Source organism: Chiloscyllium punctatum, chromosome 45 (genome assembly GCF_047496795.1).
Source record: "Chiloscyllium punctatum isolate Juve2018m chromosome 45, sChiPun1.3, whole genome shotgun sequence".
Taxonomy (NCBI): domain Eukaryota; kingdom Metazoa; phylum Chordata; class Chondrichthyes; order Orectolobiformes; family Hemiscylliidae; genus Chiloscyllium; species Chiloscyllium punctatum.
Genome location: NC_092783.1, coordinates 54,648,207 through 54,672,478, shown reverse-complemented (window position 1 = coordinate 54,672,478; position 24,272 = coordinate 54,648,207). Strand labels below are relative to the sequence as shown.

The 24,272-nt window shown below is 42.3% G+C and overlaps 1 protein-coding gene across 2 annotated transcripts in view; it reads left to right on the top strand.

Annotated features, from left to right (window-relative positions):
* The window catches only part of ren (renin), a 44,823-nt gene extending 32,554 nt beyond the window's left edge, over nt 1–12,269 (top strand). For both annotated transcript variants that reach the window (XM_072563177.1, XM_072563178.1), the window contains exons 8-9: nt 8,311–8,409; nt 10,621–12,269. In XM_072563177.1, coding sequence (XP_072419278.1) covers nt 8,311–8,409; nt 10,621–10,782 — 261 coding nt within the window. In that variant the 3' untranslated portion in view covers nt 10,783–12,269. The remainder of the gene's footprint in view (nt 1–8,310; nt 8,410–10,620) is intronic.
* The last annotated feature ends 12,003 nt before the right edge of the window (nt 12,270–24,272 follow it).

Genomic DNA, 24,272 nt, shown 5'->3' with positions numbered 1-24,272 from the left:
AGAGTATGATCTCATCCAGTCGCCCTTCCTCCATAACATCCAGCCATCAGTGAAGTCCTCATCCAGATACCTCGCTGTGTACATGTCTCTCCTCTCTACAAAAGCCAGGCACTCTGGCTTTACCCACACCCTTCCACCCATCTCCTCCCTCCTACTCTAGAGCATACTGGTTAAGCTGAAGCGAATGGTGCTATCTTTGAGAGACAGGACCCAGTATCCATGGAAGACCAAAGCTCGACCATTTATACAGAAACCTGTTCTTTGCTTCCACATTACTTTGGGGGGCGTTAGGACATGGTCAGTGAATGCTGGCTTTGTCTGTGATGACCACATCCAGTGGATGAATAAATAGAAGGGACCTAAAGTGGTTTTGACTCTAGCAGAGAATGTTGCTGAGATCAGGAAAGCACTGTCCAAAGTTGCAGGGGGGTGACGGAAAAACAGGGCTTTTCACGAGAAAATACTTCTGACAAAGAGCTGGCACACATACAATAGACTGAATGGCCTCCTCCTGTGCTGGATGATTGTATGATTAGAATTACCAATAAGCAATGAAGGCGTCTCTAAGGAACAGATTTGCTAGGGAATAGTCTGTTGTAAGGAAATAAACTATTGCTTCCAGATCAACCGATTACTAAGACAATAACAATTCACGTGGCAGGGATAACATGGATTCCAGGCTGGTATGGTCATTGCCAGTGCAGAGATAATCCAGCAATGAGTCATTGTGTTGAGTGAGTAATCAACAGAATTATACCATTGTTAATAAATGAACACATCACTGGGCCCTGACCTCACCCTCAGTGAAAATGAAATCACCATTTATTTGTTTTTATTAAGGCAGTGTTTGTGTCAAACCTCACCACTAGGTGGGGCAATGCCTGTGCCTCCACAATATTGGAGTGCTTTCTTCAAATTTAACCCCTGTGGAGTGTCACAGTTTTGTTACTAAGTGAGAGACCAATAGCTCAATGTTTTATTACAACATAATCCATGAACTGAGGTCGATGAAAAACTAACATGCTTGAAACTTTGAATTTTTAGACCCAAATAGCATTCAGCATTGAAGTATGCAGTGCAACGCAGCATAAACTTAACATCAGTCAACCTATTCAGCAATGCTTTGGCTGCTCTTTTTGTTTTGAAAGATGCACTAATTTATTCCCCCTTTTTTTATTCATTCATGGGATGAGGGATTGGTCAGCGTTTATTGTCCATCCCAGAGGCAGTTAGGAGTCAACCACATTGCTGTGAGTCTGGAGTTACATGTAGGCCAGTACAGGTAAGGGCAGCAGTTTCCTTCCCTAAAGGACATTAGTGAACCAGATGTGCTTTTCCTGGCAATTGACAATGATTCATAGTCATCAACAGAGTCTTAATTCCAGATTTTTATTGAATTCAAATTCCACCACCTGCCGTGGTGGGATTCAAACCCAGGTCCCCAGAACATTACCTGGGTCTCTGGATTAACAGCCCACTGATAATACCACTATGTCAACACCTTTCTGACAACTATTTCACCCCTCCCCTTGACAATCTGACCACTTAAAAAATGTTTTTTTATTCAGTCACAGGATGTGGGCATCACTGGTTAGGCCAGAATTTATTCCCCATCCCTAACTGGCAGTTAAGAGTCGGCCACTTTGCTCTAGGTCTGGAGTCAGATGTAGGCAGACCAGGTAAGGATGGCAGTTTCCTCAAGGGCATTAGTGAACCAGATGTGTCTTTCTGTCAATCGGCAATGGATTCGTGGTCATCGTTAGACCCTGAATTCCAGACTTTTAGTTGAATCCAAATTTCACCATGTTTGGATTGTAAACCCAGGTACCCAGATCATCACTGTGGTCTCAGGATCAATAGTCTACTGATAATACCACTGAGCCATTGCGTCTATAGGCATTGCCAGCTGGGGAAGTGCAATAAAGGAAGGATAGGCAGAAAGGAGGGGCACTAATCTGAAATGGACTTGGAGAGGGAGACAATGCACTCCAGCTCCCTGTGGTGTCCACCTCACTCCAAAGGTTGTTGGTGGAACTGAATTGAAATTCTTAGCTCCGCAGGAGGGTCAGCGGCCTCAAAGCATTAACCCTATTTTCTCTCCACAGATGCTGCCAGACCTGCTGAGTCTCTGCAGCAATTTCTGTTCTTTTTCTCAAATTTCTAGCATTTGTGGGTCTTTGATTTATTTATTTATCTCAATGTGCCAATTCAAGGATGTTGGGAATGATAAAATAATGGCCATCTGACTGTTACAAGGTTACCCTTGCTGATGAACCTGTGTGACAGTGAGTTGGGACTGTGGTGATGGGTTGGTTGCAGTGAGGGGGGCTTTGGTGAAAAAAAAACCTTCAGGAATCAGCCCAATCAGAATTGGCTCCTCAGTTTCTGACTATTGCAGATAACTGAATAAGTTGGGCAGGTGTAGAAGACACATTTTAAAATCATTAGAAGACACAATCTTAAGGTTCAAACAAACCTATTTCTGATCCTAAGAGTCTAACTGGGAAGAGTTTCATTAATTCTCACTGTTCTTCTTGCTAAAAATGTCATGTTGCAATTGGCCAAGTTGGCAATTGAATTTGGGATCGTGAGGCAGCAAGAGACTAGGCAAACATTTGAAGTACCACAGTGTGAGCTTTTTCACTTCCTTTTATTAATGACTTGAACCTAAGGGATGTATGGTGGCTGAATGGTTAGCACTACTTGCCTTGCAGCATTGGGAACCCTGGTTTGATTCTACCCTTGGGTGACTGTGGGTTTCCTCCCACAGTCCAAAGATGTGCAGGTTAGGTGGATTGGCCACGCTAAATTGCCCATAGTGTCCAGGGATTTGCAGTCTGGATGGGTTAGCCATGGGTAATACAGGATAGGATAGGAGTGTGGATGGGATGGTCTTTGGAGGGTTAATATAAGCTAAATGTCTGCTTCCACAGTGTAGGGATTCTATGATATGTAGGTGCATTAACTTGATAAATACCTGAGCTGAGAAAGAATAGATGGATATGTTGGAAGTGTTAGAATCCCAGTTGATGGTTTTACTGGCCAAGGCAGATCTCAGAGTGAAACATGGCTTGATAGATTATGTTTATTCTTGTTTAATTAGTTAATGTGATGGTTTCCAAAACTGTAGATTTTCTTCAGCAATACACCAGAAGTTTATTTTATAAAAGAAAAATAGAAAACACAAGCTCCTTAAAAAAAAAGTTACAATGATCTTAAAATGCATTGCTGAACAAAAATTCAACTGATTGGGGTGGCATGGTGGCTCAGTGGTTAGCACTGCTACCTCACAGCACCAGGGACCTGGGTTTGATTCCTGCCTCAGGTGTCTGTCTGCTTGGAGTTTGTACGTTCTCCCTATGTCTGTGGGTTTCCTCCCAGAATCCAAAATGTACAGGTTAGGTGAATCGGCCATGCTAAATTACCCATAGTGTTCAGGAAGGTGTAGGTTCGGTGCATTAGACAGGGGTAAATGTAGAGTAATAAGGGAACAGGTCTGGGTGGGTTACTCTTCGGAGAGCCAGTGTGGATTTGCTGGGCTAAAGGGCTTGTTTCCATACTGTAGGGAATCTATCTGTCATGTAGACTTGAGTCCAGAGAAACGATATCCTATCTCAACTCTTTAAGTTTTTACTTAACTGTCTCTTTATAATTTACTTTGCCACAGACTGTTTGGTGAGTTCTTTCTAAGTCAGCAAAATGAAACCCTTCACTGTAGAGACCAGCACCTAGCTGCCTTTATTTTGAAATCCAAACTCCAAAATTATGTATAAATGGTAGCCATGACGTGAAGGTGCCAGTGTTGGACTGGGATTGACAAAGTCAGAAGTCTCACAACCAGGGGCTCTTAAAGCTTGAGATTTAAAATAAACCTGTTGGACTATAACCTGGTGTAGTATGACTTCTGACTATGTATAAATGAGAGACCTTTCAAAACAACAGGCAGAGATGGGAGGAGGCTTGTGTAGAGCATAAATACCAGCATGAACCACTTGGGCTAAATGGCCTGTTTTTATGACCTATGTTCTCTGTAACCTACGTAAGACTGATCTTCGAAGTGGCCTTCATTTAAGACATCTATTGATTTTTTAAAATTTCCCGAGAGAAGCTATACACTTCCCACACCTCATGGTCATATAAAACCCATCACCATCGTTACTGTTGTTTAGTCAAAGTAGTTGCAAGTGGAGAGTCTATTTTACTGAGCTGTAATTGAATCGTCTACTTAAATAATATATGATGTCGTGCGTTTATTTCCCAGGGCACAGACACATTTATTGGGCCTTAAGCAGTTTAAAGAACAGAATGTTACCTTTGAACTTTTTGTCCTTTTGGTTTGTGATACCACACAATTTATTATTGTACAGCTTATCAAGAACCAATGGGTACATTCCCCGGTGGTTCAGTCAATCACTGACCCAAAAACAAAGGTCGAGAGTCAGTGCTTCTCTGAGAACCCACTGCTCAGCATTCTCATAAGGAATGGTTGAGGTGAATAGCGATGATGTTTAGGGAACTGTAGGTATGTAGAAGGAATAAGAGGTATGCTAATAAGTCTAGATGAAAAGGGAACGGTGAGATCATGACTGTAGGCTAGCACAAATAATGCATTGATTAAAGTCAAAGATTGGGAGGATATATTAATCTTAATATGTAAATATGACGGTCAGATTTAAATGAGTGTCCCCCTATTCTATAACTGTGCTCCCAGTTCTAAATTCTCCAACCAGCAACTGCCCTGTCAAACCCCCTCAGAACCATATGTATTTCAATAAGATCACCTCTCATTCTCCTAAAGTCTAATGAATAAATGTTTAATCTGTTTAACTGTTCTTGATAAGCCAACCCCCTCATCACAAGAATCAGCCTAACGAATCTCTTTTGAACTGACTCCAATGTCAATACAATCTTTCTCAAATACTGGGACCAAAACTGTACATAGTACTCCACATGTGGCCTCAGCCACACCCTTTACAATTGTAAGAAGACTTCTCTATTTTTAAATTCCAACCTCCTGGCAGTAAAGAGCAAAATTCAATTTTGATTCTTAACTACTAACTGCATTTGCCTGCTAACTTCACGGTTGATGCACAAGAACTAGATCCCTCTGAGCTACACTTTATTTGGAGTCTCTCTCCATTTAAATAATAGAATGCCCTTTGATTCTTCCAACAAAAGTGCATGACCTCACACTTACCTACATTACTTAATTTACCAAGTTTTGCCTTTTCACTTGACCCCTAGAACCTCATGGTTTTCATTGTCGCTTATCACAGAATCATAGAGCCATGGAGATGTACAGCATAGAAACAGACCATTCGGTCCAATCCGTCCATGCCGACCAGATATCCCAACCCAATCTAGTTGCACCTGCCAGCACTTCGCCCATATCTCTCCAAACCCTTCCTATTCATATACCCATTCAGATGCCTTTTAAAGGTTGCAATTGCACCACCCTCTGCATGAAGAAGTTGCCCCTTAGGTCTCTTTTATATCTTTCTCCTCTCACCCTATTATTCTTACAGATAACTGAGATCTTCTTACAAATTTGTTTCTCAATTTCCCGCTCCCCTTATCTCTTTTTGTAGCACCAGACAGGATTTGTAAATTACTACCAGGGCCCATGATATTCCTCCCTTGTTTCCCTCAATGGCACCCAGGGGGCAATATGCTATCTTGGTGTAACATCTACAGGCACAGACTCAGCTGGCTACTCCCCTCATTAATGAACTCCTTGTCATTATTGCCCTTTCATAGTTCTTCCTACCAGTCTCAGTAGCTGGGCCATCTGTAGTGCCACAGTCTTGGCTCTAGCTGGTCTCCACCCAGGAACCAATATTCTTGCCATTTTCCAAAGTCAAGAAATGTTTTGCAACAGGAGGTTCCCTCACTAGCTGCCTGGAGCCCTCCCTCTCTCATGCAATAACCCACCTCCAGGTGCCTGCACCTAATTAAGATGTGCGTTGACACCACACCCTGAAATAAACTATCTACGACTGCCTCAGCCTTGTGGCCGCACCATAGCAGCCCCCAGCTCCTCCTCCACCCCCAAAACCTGGAGCTCAAACTGCACAGGCCACAGGCAACTCCTGCTCCAAGCCACCAGTGCCACCTAGGATTTCCCACAAAGCGCAGGATGTTCAGACCACAGGCATCAGATCCCTAGCTGCAGTGTCAGCAGTTTTCATGCGGCTTGTGGCATTGTGGTGGCCAGCCCAAGTCAAGTCTACACGTTAACTCTGACTAACTGCTGACTCTGCAGGGCATGTGATTTCAAGCCTCTCTTGGCCTCTCATCCAAACAGAAGCAGCTTGAGAGCAGTGGGTCTTACAGCAATAAGTGATGTTGTGGAGGTGCCAGTGTTGGACTGCGGTGGACAAAGTTAAGAATCATACAACACCAGGTTATAGTCCAACAAATTTATTTGGAAGCACTAGCTTCCAGAGCAGTGCTCCTTCATCAGGTAGCTAGCAGGACAAGATCATAGGGCACAGAATTTATAGTAAAAGATTATAGTGTCATACAACTGAAATGATGCATTAGACAAACCTAGGTGGCTGTTATGTCTTCAATTTACAAAGACAGGGAATCTGCTAATGTGAGAAGAGAATTGATAGGAGAGAATTTATAAAACTGTCTCTGTATTGAAACTGTGAAAAATTAGAGGATCTTAATCAAAAACTAAGGACATTAGAACAACTTGAGTAATGAGTATTTAAGGTTCAACCATTATTAGCTTGCAGATGAGGCAATCTTATGGCACACTGTCTGTCATTTCTACATCTGAGCCAGATGTTCTGGCTTCAAGTACCATTCCTGGACTTGATGACAACAGAAAGTGGAAATGGGTGTAGGTTTGCTCACTGAGTTGGAAGGTTCATTTCCAGATGTTTCATCACCCTACTAGGTAACATCTTCAGTGGGCCTCTGGGTGAAGCACTATTGATGGTTCCTGCTTTCTATTTATATGTTTGAGTTTCTTTGGGTTGGTGATGTCATTTCCTGTGGTGATTTCATTTCCTGTTCTTTTTCTCAGGGGGTGGTAGATGGACTGGTAGATTAACTCAACCGGAACTCTATCAACATCCACATCGAGTTAGACCCCATCTACCACCCCCTGAGAAAAGAACAGGAAATGTCATCACCACAGGAAATGACATCACCAACCCAAAGAAACCCAAACATATAAATAAAAAGCAGGAATCACCAGCAGTGCTTCACCTGGAGGCTCATTGAAGATGTTACCTAGTTATGGTGACAAAATTTCTGGAAATGAACCTTCCAGCTCAGCAAGCAAACCTACATCCAGAACCTCAACCTGAGCTACAAATCTTCTCAAAACTCACTAAGAAAGTGGGAATATCAATTCTCAGAATGGAGAGCAGAAATTGTTGGAGGCAACTTGGGCAGTGTCTGTGAAGAGGGAATTAGAGTTACCATTTTATGTCTACTGAGCAGACTCAGAACATCAACTCTATTTTCATCTTCGAATCCCTGCTGTGTGGACACAGGCCATTTGGCCCAACAAGTCCATAGAACCCCTCCAAAGAGTAACCCATTCCCTTAACTAATGCACCTAACCTACATACTTCTGAACATTGTGGACAATTTAGCGTGACCAATCCACCCAACCTGCACCTTTTTGGATTGAGGGAGGAAACCAGAGCACCCGGAGGAAACCCAAGCAGGCACGGGAAGAACTTGCAAACTCCCCACAGACAGTTGCCCGAGACTGGAATCGTACCTGGGTCCCTGGATACCGTGAGGCAGCAGTGATAACCACTGGGCCACAACACTGCACAGTTACTACCAGACCTGCAGAGTTTCTCCAATAATTTCTGATTTTGTTTCAAGTCTTCAGCATTGGTCGTTCTTTCTTTTATTTGTATTATTATAGAAGTAGAGGAGCTTGTTGGTTAGCAGAACCAAACCTCCCGAATTTAAAAGATCTACATGTAGATTGTCATCACAAGAATACTCCTCATTTTCAGAGAGTATGATAACTTGTACAATAGATTTTCACCCACTGTTGCTGCATTTAATTGGTGATGTGCTGATTTCTTAATTAATGGAGAAGGTTGAGATCAATCTAAAAGCAGGATGGAAATCTAAGTATGTCGTGATTGAAATTATTTGGAGAATTGGGTATTAAATTTTGCTAAAGGGAGACTGGAAGTGTAAGATTTTTGTCTTGCTCTCATCAGAACTAGGATGCAAATAACAGACTTTTAAAAAGAGTCACCAATTTTTGATATCATGATTGGCTTAATCTTATTGTTCTGGTCACTGCCTTTTTCACCTCACATGTAGTACATCGTGAACTGTGACAAAATCCATCTATTGCCTCACATTTCTTTCAACATGGGAGGGAGGACCTATTTATTAAAGGGTGAAGACTACATTATGAAGGTGAGTTTTAATTATATCTTACATGAATATTTCAGTGTGTGAGTATATCTATGTCTGAGTATATACATCTGGATATGTAAATCTCTCTGTAGATTCACATATGTGTATGTATATGTCTCAATGTGCGTATGTTTATATCTGTGAGGGGTATGTGTATCTCTGGGTGTATAAATGTATGTTTGTGTGTGTATGAGGGTGTGCGTGTTCACGTGTATGCAGGTGCACGTGTGTCTTGTGTGTCCATGTGAACCTCTTCGAGTTTTTCTGTATACGTATGCATTTGTACATGTGCACGTTTGTATATGAGCATATATTTGTGTGTGAGGAACAGCAGTCAGCGAGAGGTTGCTGAGCTCAGTGCAACTTAAGGCTTGTACTGTATTTACTTCAATGCAAGAAGTATAAGGGATAAGACAGCCTGATCAGTAAGTTTGCAGAGTGACACCAAAATCGTTGGAGTTGCAGATAGTGAAAAAGATTGGCAAAAAATGCAGTGGGATATAGATGGATTGTAGATTTGGCCAGAGAAATGGCAGATGGAGTTTAATGCTGACAAATGTAAGGTGATGCATTTTGGAAGATCAAAGTCAGGTGCAAATTATACAATAAATAGCAGAACCCTTAAGAGCACTGATATACATAGGGATCTGGGTCTACAGGACCACTGATCCCTGAATGTGGCAACACAGGTGGATAAGGTAATCAAGAAAGCATGCAGCACAATTATCTTTATCAGGTGGGGCATTGAATACAAAAGTTGCAAATTATGTTACAGCCGTACAAAGCTTTAGTTAACATTCCAAAATATTGTGTGCAGGTTTGGCTGTCACACTACCAGGAGGACACGGATGCTTTGGAGAGGGTACAGAGAAGGTTTACCAGGATGTTGCCTGGTCTGGAGGGGTTTAGTTATGAGGAGAGGTGAGATTGTTTTCACTGAAAAGGTAAAGGCTGAGGGGCGACCTGATAGAGCTCTACAAAATTATGAGAAACATAGATAGGCTGGATAGTCAGAGGCATTTTCCTAGGGTGGAAAGATCAACTACAAGAGGGCACAGGTTCAAGGTGAGAGCGGGAAAATTTAGGGCAGAAGTGTGGGGAAAATTGTTCACACAGAGGGTGGTGAGTGCCTGGAATATACAGCCAGTGGAGGCGGTGGAAGCAGGTAACGTTAGCAAAGCTTAGGGTGTGTCTTGAATGGGAGACGAACAGAGGGATAGAAACCGTATATAGGCAAGAAGTAGCAAGTCTAAATAAGGATCAGAATTGATGCAGGGGTGGTCTGAAGGGCCTGTTCCTCTGCTAGATTGTTCTTTGCTCTTTATCAACGTGCTTGTGTGTGTGCTTGCATTTATGCTCTGACCATTTTACTGATGTTGGGACTCCTGATCAGTTAGGGTGAGCTGAGTCCCATGTATATAAGCAGGTAATTCCAAGGAAGTTCTATTGTCCTTATGCAAACAATGAGAAATGGGACAAGACCCCTTGGTTAATCCAACCTTCCCACGCAATTCTGATATCCTGCACATAAACAGGATATCTACTCAGAGAGGTGAAAAATCTGATTAAAATCCAAGGTCAATGTTACAGATAAAAGATGCAGGGGATACCTCTCCCAAACATCTGATCCAGGAGTTGACTCTGGCCCTTAATTGTGAAGGGCTGTGACCTTGTGGAAGAGATGATGTTTCTCGCCAATCAGAAACACATCACCCTCTTGTCATTGACCTTTCCACCCTGGGAAAAAGCCTCTGACTAGCCACCTTATTTATATAATGGTAGCCTGTACCATCCCTACAGAAAGAAGCACAAGCTGACATTGAGCATAGATCTGATTATACAACCTCAAATTTGCTTTGATGTACCTTAGAGCCTTTAATGAAATCATAAATCCATGCTTCTATTCAGAAAACTGAATTATTAGCATAGATGGAAGCCTTGGGCAAATTCCTGGCATTGAGATTGTAATGCTTTTGTACATGTTTAAAGTCAGTTAACTTTAGCAGTTTTGCTAAACATGGGAATGTCATGTGCCATGCTGTTGTTTGTGATGGGGGGATTGGTGGACTAGCGGGAAGTTACTACACATTTTGTACATATTTTCTGCTGTAATTAAGAAGAATGAAAGGAAAGAAAAAAGCCCATCTGTTTGAGCCTTTTAGTTGGATCAAAGAGACACAAGGACTGATCTATGTCCTTTGATGTTTACAGGAATCCCAGTTTGGGGAAGACGTCTGCACAGTTACTTTTTCTGGACTTGATATCCCCCCGCCTGCTGGCCCTGTCTGGATCCTGGGTGCCAACTTTATTGGTCGATATTACACTGAATTTGATTACAAGAACAACAGGATAGGTTTCGCCACTGCGATCTGAACCAGACATGTGCCAGGCTGCTTGAGTTAAGCTTTGAAGAACATGGATCACTCCACCGTTATGGCAACCCTTTCCATCACAATGGTTTCCTTTTGACTTGGGCTCCATCTGACCAGAGTAGCGGCTTTTATATCAGGAATCTTATTGTCACTGATATTGGCACTGGTGTTGTCTAGAATTGTCAAATTAGAACACCTGGAGCACGAATGGGATAAAGGAAAAGCCAATCTGCTCCTTCCACAGGCGAGCACAGTCTATGTTATCATTCTTCCCCTTTCACTACATCTTTACACAAGCTTTGGCTCTATATTCTTCAATACCTATAGCTTGCAAAACTCTACACCTTCAGCACCTTTTCTGTGGAGATATGTCCTTCCTGACTTCTCACCTGAATGGCTTTATTCTGGCTTTTACAGTTAAGACCCATTTTCTTAGTTTCCCTCAACAATGGGGGGAAAAAAAGGTTTCTCTCTGTTCTCTAGATTCTTTTCGAAATACGTAATATCTACAACGGGAAAGTTCTACAAAGAAGCAAAGTCATCAAATATTCAACCAACTCCCCTCACACAACCCTTTCAAAGTGGATGCGCTATTGCTCCCCCCTCCCCCCCCCCCCCCCCCCGGACATTACTTTTGCCTCCCTCCAACACAAAAAATATTGCATCCCATTACTTCAGTGTGTAAAAAGTCATCCAAACATACAACATTGACATGGGAGTGTTCTTGTGACACAGTGAGTAATGTCCCTACTTTCTGGTACAGAAGATCCTGATTCCAGTTACACCTGCCCCGGACATATGTCATGATGTATCGGAACAAGTTGATTTTAAGTATGTACAAAATGGACGGAGCAGAAAGTGTCCCTCAAGGGGAGGCAGTGATACAGTGGTAATGTCACATGACTCATAATACAGAACTCTAGGCCAATGCCCCTCGTGATATGGGTTTGAATCCCATTATGGAATTTTGGTGGAAATTATTTCCAATAAAAATCTGGAATGAAGAGATGGCTTAATGATACACATGTCACTACTGTCAATTGTAGTAAAAACCCACCTGGTGCACTAACGGAAGGAAATCTGCCATCCCCACATGATCTGGCCTACATGTGGCTCCAGACCTGCATCAATGTAGTCAATTCTTAACTTGGTAAATGCCCTCATCCTGTGAACAAGTAAAAGAAACCTGGTTCATTAAACCAGTCTCCACATGGAGTCCTTGATTAATTATGTTCTTTTAGTTGTTGTCTCAATCTCAATTAAACATGTACCAAGCTCCTTTCCCGATGCATGAATCATGTTTACCTCAACTGCTTTTGCTAAGCAAAGCATCCATTCAAACTTGTATTCAAACCATAGTTTCAACAAATTCAAGGGAGAGTAATATTGTACATGTTATCGAGATCTCTCCTTGGTAGCCTTGATATAATCTGATATAGAAGTTGCTAAATTGGCTGGCTATTGATGCCAAACATGAAATATCAATAATGCAAGAATTTCTCCTTTTATTAAATTAACAAATGGTCTAACTTGAATAAAACAAGATTCATTCTCTTTGTGCATATTTTAGGTGAGGCAGAACATTTTCCATTTCTGTCTTCACAAAGGAAGGGACTGTTATGGGATTGCATTGAAAGAGGAGAGGATGTATATGAACAGAATAGCACTAGATGGAGAAAACATATTTAAAAAAAGGTTATCATTTCTGAAAGTTACCAGCAGATAGAATACATTATAGAATGCCAAAAAGAATAAATAACAGAGATGTTCATAGGCTATCAGTCTTGATTGGATGGTAGATTAGCACTGGAGGATTGCTAATATTATATAGTGGGATTGCTAATATTACATAGTGTACAACAGGCCTGTCAGGTTCACATTAGTGGTGGGGAGTTCATTGGAATCCATTACCAGGGACAAAGTAAATTTTCCAATTGGGAAAGCATGGGTTAATCAAAAGTGCAGATGAGAAAGAGGTATTGGTGTCTATAACATAAATTCTTAAAAGTGGGAAGATGTGCATTTAAGGTGGTTAAAATAGGGTTGCTTGTGTTTATAAATAGAGGAATACAGTATAGAAGCAAAGAGATTGTGCTGGAATTTATTATTAATCTCTGGATACACCTCAGTTGATGTATTGTGAATAAATGTGGAAACCAGGAAAATGTGAACACATTTAAGGAGATAGAGATCAGTGGTTCAAAATCCTGGAACTCCCTCCAGAAGAACACTGTGAGTGCCACTAAACACCTCCTGGATTGTAATGGTTCAAGAAGGTAGCTCACCATCACCTTCTTAAGGGCAATTAGAGATGAGCAATAAAAAGATGGACAATGAATAACAACACAGTCCCTGAAGGAATTAGAAAAAGGAGGTTTAATAAGATGCTAACAGGGATGAGAGACTTCAATTAGGAGAAGAGGTTTTTAAAAGTTAGGATCTTTTATCCGCAGAACAGACAGAGACAACCTAATAAAAACCTTCAAAATGATCATTAGAGGAAGTAAAGAAAAAAAAATTCCCTTTGATGAATGTAAGTAGAGGTTGAATATTCAAATTTCTTGGGTAAAATATTCAAAGGGGAAAAGAGGAAAATTGTGTTCATTCAAAGAGTTGTCGAGATCTGGGACAATGGGCTTGAATCTGACTCCATAAAGAGAGTGGGCAATATTTGAAGGAACTTCCAGGGTAATGTCAAAACAAAGGCATACATGTGTCAATGCATCATATCTCTTTCAAAAGGTGAGCATAAGTATGAGGGGTTGAATGGCCTTGCTCTATACCATACATTTCTATGGTTCCACGATTCCAGTCACCAATGTCAGCACACCATTTGACAAGTCAGGCATCGCATCACCAAATCCAGGGAGTCGTTCTGCCCAATTCACTTCAAACAAAATGATCAAAGTCTTTGCTGGTCCACCTGCAATTCCACTCCAAACACCAGTCATCCCAAAAATTCCCAGCAAATTCTTTATGAAGTCTACGAGTGGGATGCTAGCATTCATTGAACAAACTCAAACTCAATGGATCAGACACTAAAGTTGGTTATTTCATCTCCATGTGTAGAGTTGGTCTGTGCCATTGTGTTCATTCTCTAAAACTATGCTATGATAATGTGGTGACTGACAGCACCCATACATACAGATGCTCTTTGCCTTGAATGGAAGGAACAGACTGTTATTTGGGTGGGGAAGTGGTGACATGGTGGTAATGTTGCTCGACTAACAATTCTGGGGCCTTAGCTAATGCTCTTGGATCCTTGACTCTAATTTCACCATGGGAGCTGATGGAATTAATTAATCAAAAGGAAACATGGAATTGAAAGTTAGCCTCAGTAATTGTGACCATGAACGATTGTTGATTGTTGTAAAAGCTCATTTGGTTCATTGAGGTTCACTCCTAATATTCCAGAGACGCTGTACACTAGGCAGAACTGAGACGGTGTAGACTGTGATCACTGGGGACTAAGAACCTTAGTAAGCAGGAGGTCACAGTGATTAGCACCTTTGTGGTTCAACTTGTTTTCTTTATTCTTCGACAGGGTGGGTGTTGCTGGTATGATCGGTATTTGTTATACATTCTTTAGTTGTCCTTGAGTGGCTTGCTTTGCAATTCTCAGAGGGCAGGATTGTGGTATGGAATAATAACTAGCTCCTCTTCCCTCTCCCTGATCTCCCTCCTTCCCCTTGTCCTCCTCTTCCCTCGCCCCCCCCTCCTCCCCCCTTTCCTGCCCCTCCTCCCCACTGTGCTCCACCTCCCCCTCCTCCCTCTTTTTTCACCCCTCTCCTCCCCCTCTCAACCGTTTTTCCCTCCTTCTGCCCCCTCTCTTCTCCCTTCTTCTCCTTTCTTTTCCTCCCCCTCCTTCCCTTTTGTCCACCCCTTCTGCGCCCCCCCCACCCCCGCACCCTCCACCCTGCTCCCCTTACTCTCCTCTGCTCCTCTTCTCTTGCCACCCCATAACTTTAGGAAAGAAAACCTGTCATTTATATCTTGTGTGGCCTAGGAATGACTCCAGACCACAATCCTATCTGAGACCCACTCTGTTCAAGGACAACTAAAGAATACAGAATAAATGCTGGTCATACCAGTTACACTCGCGCTGGGAAAGAATAGTGAAAACAAGTTGAACTGCAGAGGTGCTCAGTTACTATGACCTCCTGTTTACTAAGCTTCTTAGTCCCCAGTGATCACAGCCTACATTCTCTCAGTTCTATCCAAGGTGTCTGGTGTACAGTGTTAGTGGAGCGTTGGATAGTTGCAGTCCCAAAGCAGTGGTCATGGGTTCAGCCAGTATGTTGCTAGCCGGACACTGGGTCACATCTTCATTTGAGAACTTCTGGTGTGGTCTTCCTATGTGTTTCAATTCTCACTTCGGCTGTCGGTATTTTGTCCAATGAGTTCTTACGAGCTCTTGTATGAGGAAGATAGATAATTTCAGGATTTAATTCAGGATGAGGACAATTAGACACACTTCAAACTTTTCAAACTGCAAGCAAGACAAAAACTCTAAAGACATGTATTGCTAGGAATTCCAAAACATGGAAAGGAAGTGAAAATCAGCTGTTCGCTGATGAGTACCCTTATGAGACTGCTTTTTGAATATACTTAGAGCCTTTTCTCCCATTCCCCCCCCCCCCCACCTCATATGTATATGTCCTCTCACATACACAAAACTGATTGTTTTATTTGATTTGTAAATATTTCAAAATCTAAATTCTTGCCTGTAACAATTATTTTACCATCAGGAACCTCTTCTAAATGCTGATGTTCTATCATGGTGAGGAATACAACTGTAAGCAGCTATCTAACAACTGGGTAGGATGTAACTCCCAATTGTGACTGACAGTGAATCTCTGCACACAGTACTGACAAAAGGTTTGTTACCTTGGATGGGTTATTTGCAATGCAGGGTGACACCAACAACATGAGTTCAATTCTCAAACCATGAAGGACTCTCCTTTTCAACCTCTCTCCTTACCTGAGGTGTAGTGACCTTCAGGTTAAACCACGATCAGTTGTCTGTCTGTCTCTCTCTCTCTCAAACTCTGCGGCAACTTTACCTTTTTTGAAACAATACTGGGGGCTCCAGTGTTTGACAGGTAACAATGCTGAGCTTCATCACGTTTGTTGCTCTAGATACTGAGATAGCAACCAGCTTCATAGAGAGTAATGTCTTATTAAGATAACTGCAGCCTTTTTTCAATAATCAGTTTGCCTGGGTTTTATGTCCTGCCTCTATGGTGTGCTAATTCTGCTCAGGGGTAAAAAGTGTGGGGGCTTGAAGTCTTTTTCCATAAAGTTGAGCACACACTCTAGGTCGGCACATTAATGTGGCCCTGAGGGAGTCCCATTCTGTCAGTGGTGCCCTCTTCCTGCTGAGACACCCCCACCTCCAGAGGAAGGAGTGAAATTGAGAAACAGGATTTCTTGAAGGCAAGCGTGAAACATAAGACCATATGGAATGAGCTGCCAGAGGAAGTGCTGGAGGCTGGTACAATTACAACATTTAAAAGGCATCTGAATGGATATATGAATAGGAGGGTTTAGAGGGATAGGGGCCAAGTGCTGGAAAATAGGACTAAATTAGATTAGGATATCTGGTCAACATGGACGAGTTGGACTGTAGGCCTGTTTCCGTGCCGTACATCTCCATGACTCCATTTAGGAGAAAAATTAGGCCATTCGGCCCATCAAGTCTCTTCCACCATTCAACTATGGCTGATATGTTTCTCAACCCCATTCTCCTGCCTTCTCACCATAACCCTTGATCCTTTTGCTAATGAGGAACATATCTGTATCTGTACAAAATGTACTCAATGATTCTACAGCCTACCATGGCAATGAAGAAATTCCTCCTCATCTCAGTTCTAAAGAGTCATCCTTTCACTCTAAGACTGCGCCCTCAGGTCCTAGTCTCTCCTATTCGTGGAAACACCTTCTCCACACTCAACTTATCCAGGCCTCTCAGCATTTTATAAGTTTCAATCAGATACCCCTCATTGTTTTAAACTCCATCAAGTATAGATCCAGAGTCCTCAACCACTCCTCATATGACAAGCCCTTCAGCCCTGGAATAATTCTCATAAAGCTCCTCCAGACTCCCTCCAAGACCAGAACATCTTTCCTTAGATATGGGGCTCAAAACTGCTCACTATATTCCAAATGCGGTCTGACCAGAGCACTGCACAGCCTCAGCAATATATCTCTGTTCTTGTATCCTAGTCCTCTCCAAATGAATGCTAAAATTGCATTTGCCTTCCTACCTGCCAACTGCACGCGAACCTGAGAGAGAATCCTGAACTAGCACTCCCAAGTCCCTTTGCACTTCAGAATTCCAAAGCATTTCCCCATTTAAAAAATAGTCTATACCTCTATTCTTCCTACCAAAGTGCTCACACTTTCCCACATTTTATTCCATTTGCCCCTTCTTTGCCCACTCTCCTAGCCTATCCAAGCCCTTCCACAGCCTGCAGGTTTTCTTAACACTTACCTGCCCCTTCACTTCTATTTGCGCTAACTGGGGCTAGTTGCAATAGCACTGCAGTATCCTAAGAATGCAATGTTGGTCAGAAGAGTTTGAGATTGTATTCTGATCAAGCTGAACTTTAGTGAGGGCCACAGCACAATTTTGTAAAAGAGTTGGGGCAGCAGGGGGCTCAGTTGTTAGCACCACTGCCTCACCATGCCAGAAATCCAGATTCGAACCAAGCTTCAGCTGATTGTGTGAATTTGCACAGTCTCCCCATGTCTGCGTGGGTTTCCTCCGGGTGCTCCGGTTTCCTCCCACAGTCCAAAGATGTGCAAGTCAGGGTGGATTAGCCATGGGTAATGAAGGGCCAAGGGGATAAGATAGGGGGACGAGTCTGGATGAGGTGCTCCAGCCCAAACAGCCTGCTTCTACACAGTAGGGATTCTATGATTCTACGATGACAGTGACATAGAGATCTACTGCACACAAAAAGGCCTTTCAGTCGATCAATACTAAGTCAATCAAAAACAACCCCATAACTATTCTAATTCTGTTTTCCCACTTGGCCCATAGCCTTTATGCCTACAGTTTCATTCCCAGGCTCCAATAAATGAACATGTTTTGACAGCTGAGAAAATTGGAAGTAGCGATGAGCCAGGAATAAACAAAGACATCGCTGTCAATTTTGTGGCCTCCATTCATTCTATTGTAACCCAATGATCAAGAAAGTGCAGGGTGTTATGGACTCGGCCAGATCACTCAAAACATTCTTAAGCAGGCAACCCAGACCATAACTTTGTGAATTGTTTCGTTAAGTGTACAGTGAAAATTACCTGGATTAAGTTAGCAAGGTTGACTGCCAAGTTTAAAACAGGCAAAAAAAAGTATTCACAAAATTACACAATGAAACACAAAGAACAGAATGAACTCTACAGAACTCAGTCTATCCAAACTAAACTTAATTATGCTGTTCCGAATATACACGACAGTCCCAATAAGCAAACTCCCTTTCAAACCCAGCATAAATGGAACACATGCTTACAGGTTGAGGTTTAGAAGGGCAGAAAGACAGTGAGTTTGTTTCCACCAAGCTCACTGTTGAACTCCCAAACAGTTCTGGACTGGAATAAACTGCTCAGCTAGAGAGCTGTCCATTCCCCTTTCTTTATACAGATCACTTCTAAAGCATGACAACTTTGGCCTGAAGTCTCATCTGTTTACATATAAACAAAAGGCCTCTCAAAATCCTTTTCATCTCTTTACCAAACCAGTCTGATCGGAGCCCGGGTCAGTTTATTACCCTGCTGACAAAGAGTCAAGGGCAGAATAACCTTGAGCCAAGGAGCAGCTTTTAGAAAAAAAAGGACTTGCTTTGTGACAAGGGCAAAGCTGAAATCTCCCCAGGCTGTGGTGCCAGCAGCTGAGCCAGAACGATGGCTGATAGTGCACTCCAATGCTGACCCTGGCCACGTTAATAGTATCAGTGCCAAGGTCTTACTCTCAAGGCCCTATATTGATGCCCACCAGTCATGCAGGTAGCTGGAAGCTTTGATCATCACTATCCTTAGCTGAAAGCCAGGAAGTTTTCTTGGGCCCTCTTTATATGATGTTACCCACCATTCCACAGACCTTTCCTATCTCAGGAGTAAGGGATGGGTGGTTAGGTCTGCATTGATCTTCGGAATTTTGTCAAGGAAATACCTGACTTCTGTGGGGGCTCTGGTTCAATTATTTTTCTCTTGACCTATTGGCCACTACTGATTTGTTTGAGTCACCATGCTGGGGTCACTATCCATGACAGAGATTGGGAACTCCAGGCAAAGAGCGATCCTGCCTCTGGCCTTCTCCTGACCTGTCCCTGACCGATCCCTGCCCTGTGATTTGTCTCGTGGGATAGACTGATGTGACACCAGTGCAGCCATTGAGGTGAAGCCTTGGGAAATTGTCTATGACCTGACATACTAGGTGTGACCCATATCTTTGCCAGGTGTTTCCTCTGCATATTGGCAGGAGAGTGGTACCACCCTCCCATTTGAGTTCAGGATCAGACTTGCTATCTGGCAAGAAGCTACTACCTGTGTTGTTTTAAATCTGAACAAAACTCTGAAGAAATCTTGTATTGTTAGTCAGGCCAGTGAGGGATGAACCTGCTTAAAGATATTGCAATAAATGTGTAAGGAGAAAAGATTAAGATTGCAATTTTGTATTTTGAGATTGGGGTCATATTGATAAGTAATGTTTAACTGAGATTCACCCATTTTGTGGGACCACGGATTAACTTAATAGGTGTGAGTAAGTTTTAAGGTTTGAAAGCCACAGATTATTCAAACAAACAAACCTACAGTTGGAGGAGGAGAAAGTGAGGACTGCAGATGCTGGAGATCAGGGTTAAAAAGTGTGGTGCTAGAAAAACACAGTTGGTCAGGCAGCATCCGAGGAGCAGGAGAGTCGATGTTTCGAGCATAAGCTCCTCATCAGCTCCTGCTCCTCGGATGCTGCCTGACTGGCTGTGCTTTACCAGCACCACACTGTTTGAAACTTACAGATGGCAGAATGTGTATTGATTGTTGTAGCTTCTGGTGGCAGCCTTCTGCTCTCTAGACAAAATGTCAGACAGCTCTTATGACATTTCCTTCCTCCTTATGAAAAAGGCAGCCACCTAATGAAGACTACCTACTGCCTCCAAGCATTCCAAGGTGACTAATCTGTCTCCCTTGCCCCTCTTTAAAACTACTGACATTCAAAACCTAAATACAGGTCATACTGCTATAACACACGTTTCGTCAATGTGAATTCACTGTAACATGATTGATGAATTGGGGGTGTTGTTTCGACAGTGCGAACTTTTAAAACATGTGTTGGCTGTAACACAATTACATCGCCAACACTTTAAGCATTGTTCCTAAAGCACAATGTTTCTATAACACATGGTTGCACAAGAATGCAACCATCACATTATAGAAGAACTGGTGTTAAGTAATAAAACCTAGTGTTTCTTATCAAAAATAATTCGTCTTCTTTAAGAGAGAAGGAGGGATGTGTGGCACAATAACTGATTAGGATTTGATTAATGAAATCTAACAGAAATTATTTTCAAATGGTTGTTGGTTTTGTTGTTAAAGAGGAAGTTAGATAAGCACAGCTAGGAAAAAGGAATTGAAGTCTACACTGTTAGAGTTAAATGAAGGGGGTGAGAGAGGGCTCATGCTATAAGTGCAATTGTCATAGAATCCCTACAGTGTGGAAGCAGGCCGTTCAGCCCATCAAGTCCACAGTGACCCTCCAAAGAACATCACACACAAACACACCCCCCTTTCCCGGTATTTTCCATAGCCTGCACATCACTGGACACTATGGACAACTTATCATGGCCAATCCCCTTAATCTGCACATTTTTGGACTGTGAGAGGAAACCGGAGCACCCGAAGGAAACCCACGCAGACACGGGGAGAATGTGCAAATTCCACACAGTCACCCGAGGCTGGAATCAAACCTGAGGCCCTGGCGCTGTGAGGCACCGTGCCACCCCTTATTATCTTTAATAAGCATCCCCATGTTGCCAAGACTCATTGGGAAATTCTTTAGCTACATCAGCTCCCTAACCAATTCTGTTCTGAATTTGCCAATTGCACCTATGTCATCTTTTGACTATTTGGTGCCTGTCATTTTATTCCGAGCATCAATATCAGGAAATGCATTAATTTGATGACCATCAAAGAAGACAGTAGGTTCTACAACTTTTCTATAATGTCGGTGGAAGATTTGGAAAAATGTTCAAACATATTCCATTCATTTTTGATATTAAACATTCCATTTCATTAAAATGAAAGGTCAAGGTTAAAAACATTCCATTTCATGACCAACGCAAGGAAGCCTTTCATCAGATCTGTATCAACAAAGTAAAATACCAATAACAGATACATTATTGACTGAGAAATTCAGGCCCAACCAATTACGACCTTTGTGACCCTAGCTCCTATTTTACAAAACAGGTCAAACTTGCTGAAGCATTATTGTTGTAGATATCAAATAGAGAAGTGCCAATAACATCAAAAATGCATACGAGTGAGACTAATTAGATTATTCTTCAAACAGTTGGAACAGGGACAATGGACCCACTGTGACATTCTATAACCAAGAAAGCAACAGGCACAAGCATGTCAAAGTGAGACTAAAAACTTGCCCTGAGAAATTGCTACAATTGCTAACGCACCAGATAGCACCTTCTGAAATAGAGACACAGCACAATGTCATGATAAGTAAATGGGTGGATAACATGGCAGCAGAGCCAAAAGAAGGTATCACTTTGAACAAAGCTCAGAGCATGGGATATTTGCTGTCCTTACCCTGGCTGTTCTGACTCCAGTGCCGCAAGCATGTGTGTCAGCTGTTATATCCAATTCCTTTTTGTAAACATTCAATGTTTTGGCCTAAACTGCTTTCTGTGGCAGAAAATTCCACACACTCACCCCGTCTCAGGGTGAAGAGATTTATCCTCATCTTAGTCCTAAATGTTCAAACCTGTATCCTTAAACTGTGACGCCTAGTTGTGTTCTCCCTAGTCATCAGGAGTCAGTAATGACCCCTGCTGAGCTCTGACTGAGTCAGAACAGCAGTACTCTGCTCTTAAGATGTTGCCAGTCTCCCGGTTGAAACTAAGTTGTTGAGGCAACTTTAAAGCCTCAAAATGGGGCAAGCGTGAAAAAAAATTGAGGGAAGCCCCAGTTTAGAAAATGTAACTGGAAGCATAAGCAAGGATAAAGCTGACAATATAAAATGCTCCAAATTTTAAGAGATCTTCCGTAAGGCATCGCATATGGTTAACTCAAAACTAAAGTCAAAATATATTGAATCATAGGCTAAACAGCAGTTTGGGTGACTAGCTGCCACCAAAACAGTAGGGTCGAAAATAGTGCTCAGATTGATGGAAGATGAGAAGTGATGTTCTACAGTCATTGATACTCTGATGGCCATGTTCCCCACTAAAATAAATCAAGTACAAAGGAATTGAAAACATCAGTTCATAGGTGGACACTCGACTGAAGGGTATTGCTAATATTGAGGAAAACGTTGATAAAATACGAGTCATGAATGAAGACAGAGTTAAAAATCACACAACACCAGGTTATAGTCCAACAGGTTTAATTGGAAGCACACTAGCTTTCGGAGCGACGCTCCTTCATCAGGTGGAACGAAGACAAGTAGAATGGACATGAATTAGCACATTAGTGATAAGTGTGATCCATTTTGGTAGGAGATGAAAAGACCAGATACTGCTGAGAAAATAAGGGCATAAATGGGGCAGCACAGAGATGGAGTACACTTTTACAAATCAATAAATGCAGCAATGCTATAAGAAAATTTCAGACAAATTACTAGCATTCATTTTTGAGGCTTAAAATTGATAAGAAGGGAAGTTATTTTAAAATTGTATTTAACCTTGATTAAACCACACTTGGAACTCTAGGTATGTGCTTGTCACCATGTTGCCAAAAACGGGCATAAGGACACTGCAACATGTTCATAAAGCTGATAGGGAAACAGTTGTGTAATAGTCATGGACACAGATGCTCTTGTGACATGGGTTCATTTCACCATGCCATCTGGTGGAATATGAATTCAATTAATAAATCTGGTATTGGAAGTCTCTGCGATGGTGACTGTGAAGCTAACATGGATTGTTATAAAAACTCAATAGGTTCATAATGCCCCTTAGGAAACAAAATCTTTACCTGACCTGTTCTCACTCCAGAGCCACAGCAAAGTAGTTAGCTCTTAACTGCTTTCTCAAATGGCTGGAGACAAAAAAAAACTGTGTGATGCTGGAACCCAAGGTAGACAAGCAGGGGGCTGGAAGAATGCAACAAGCCAGGCAGCATCAGGAGGTGAAGTCAACGTTTCATGTGTAACCCTTCCTCAGGACTGGGGGACAAACAGGAGGTTGGAAAAACACAACAAACCAGGCAGCATCAGGAGGTGAAGCCAATGTTTCATGTATAACCCTTCTCTAGGACTGGCTGAAAATTCACTCACTTCAGAGTCATTCAAGGCTATCGGCAGATTCTTGCCAATGACACTCCAGCTGAAGAAAGAAAGATTCACAAGAATAATACAAGAACCAAGAAGTGATAACTATCGAGAAAGACTGAAATCTTGTTCTTTACCCTCAGTCATCCAATGCCTTAAATTTGAAGTTTTTATCTTTGTTTTCAAATTCTTCAATGGCCTCACTCCTTCCCATTTCAGTATTCTCTTACATCTGTCTGAGGTGCATGGCAGCAAGGGGGTTCATGAACTCTGAGGCAGTAATAGATGTCCAGCCAAGTTACACAAACTGTGCTCCTTCTCTAACAAGCCCCACATTCACAGGTTTGGGAGGTAATGGGCTTTGCAGATCAGGTTAGATGAAGTAGGAATACTGAGAAGCTTGTATGGAGCTACACCCATTGGATGAAGCATCCTCTGATCTCAGGAGCTGTCCTGTCATTCCACGAAATGGTTCAAAACTCATTCCTCAGCCAAACCTTTCCATGGCTGATGCACTTCAACAGTGAGTGACAATCTGTACAGCATTGAACTCACTCCATCATGAGAAGAATAATACAGCAAACAGGCAGGACATCCTCAAGCTGTGACATTATGAGGTATTTTTGGATCAGTAACACATACATCACAATGACTCTGAGGCACAGTATTAGTTCATGTGTGTGCTTATGAAACATACGGGGGTAAGTGAGTTTTCACCCCCTCCCCCAAAATTATGTATTTTCTTTGAAAGGAATACATTTTTAAAAATCACTTATGATCCATGAGCGGCTTCAGATGCCCAAATCTATACTTATGCATCAAAAGGGGCTCACCAGCTCATCTTTGGCGACCACTGCAATGTTTGGCGAGAGACTGGGAAGATGCTGGTTGCAGGCAGCAGAGTTTAAAGGTTTAGACAGCACTCTTTGCTCCGATGTTCCGACCTCCGGCTGATAGGGGGCAGCAGTCGCACAGCCCAGAGGATGGCGAAT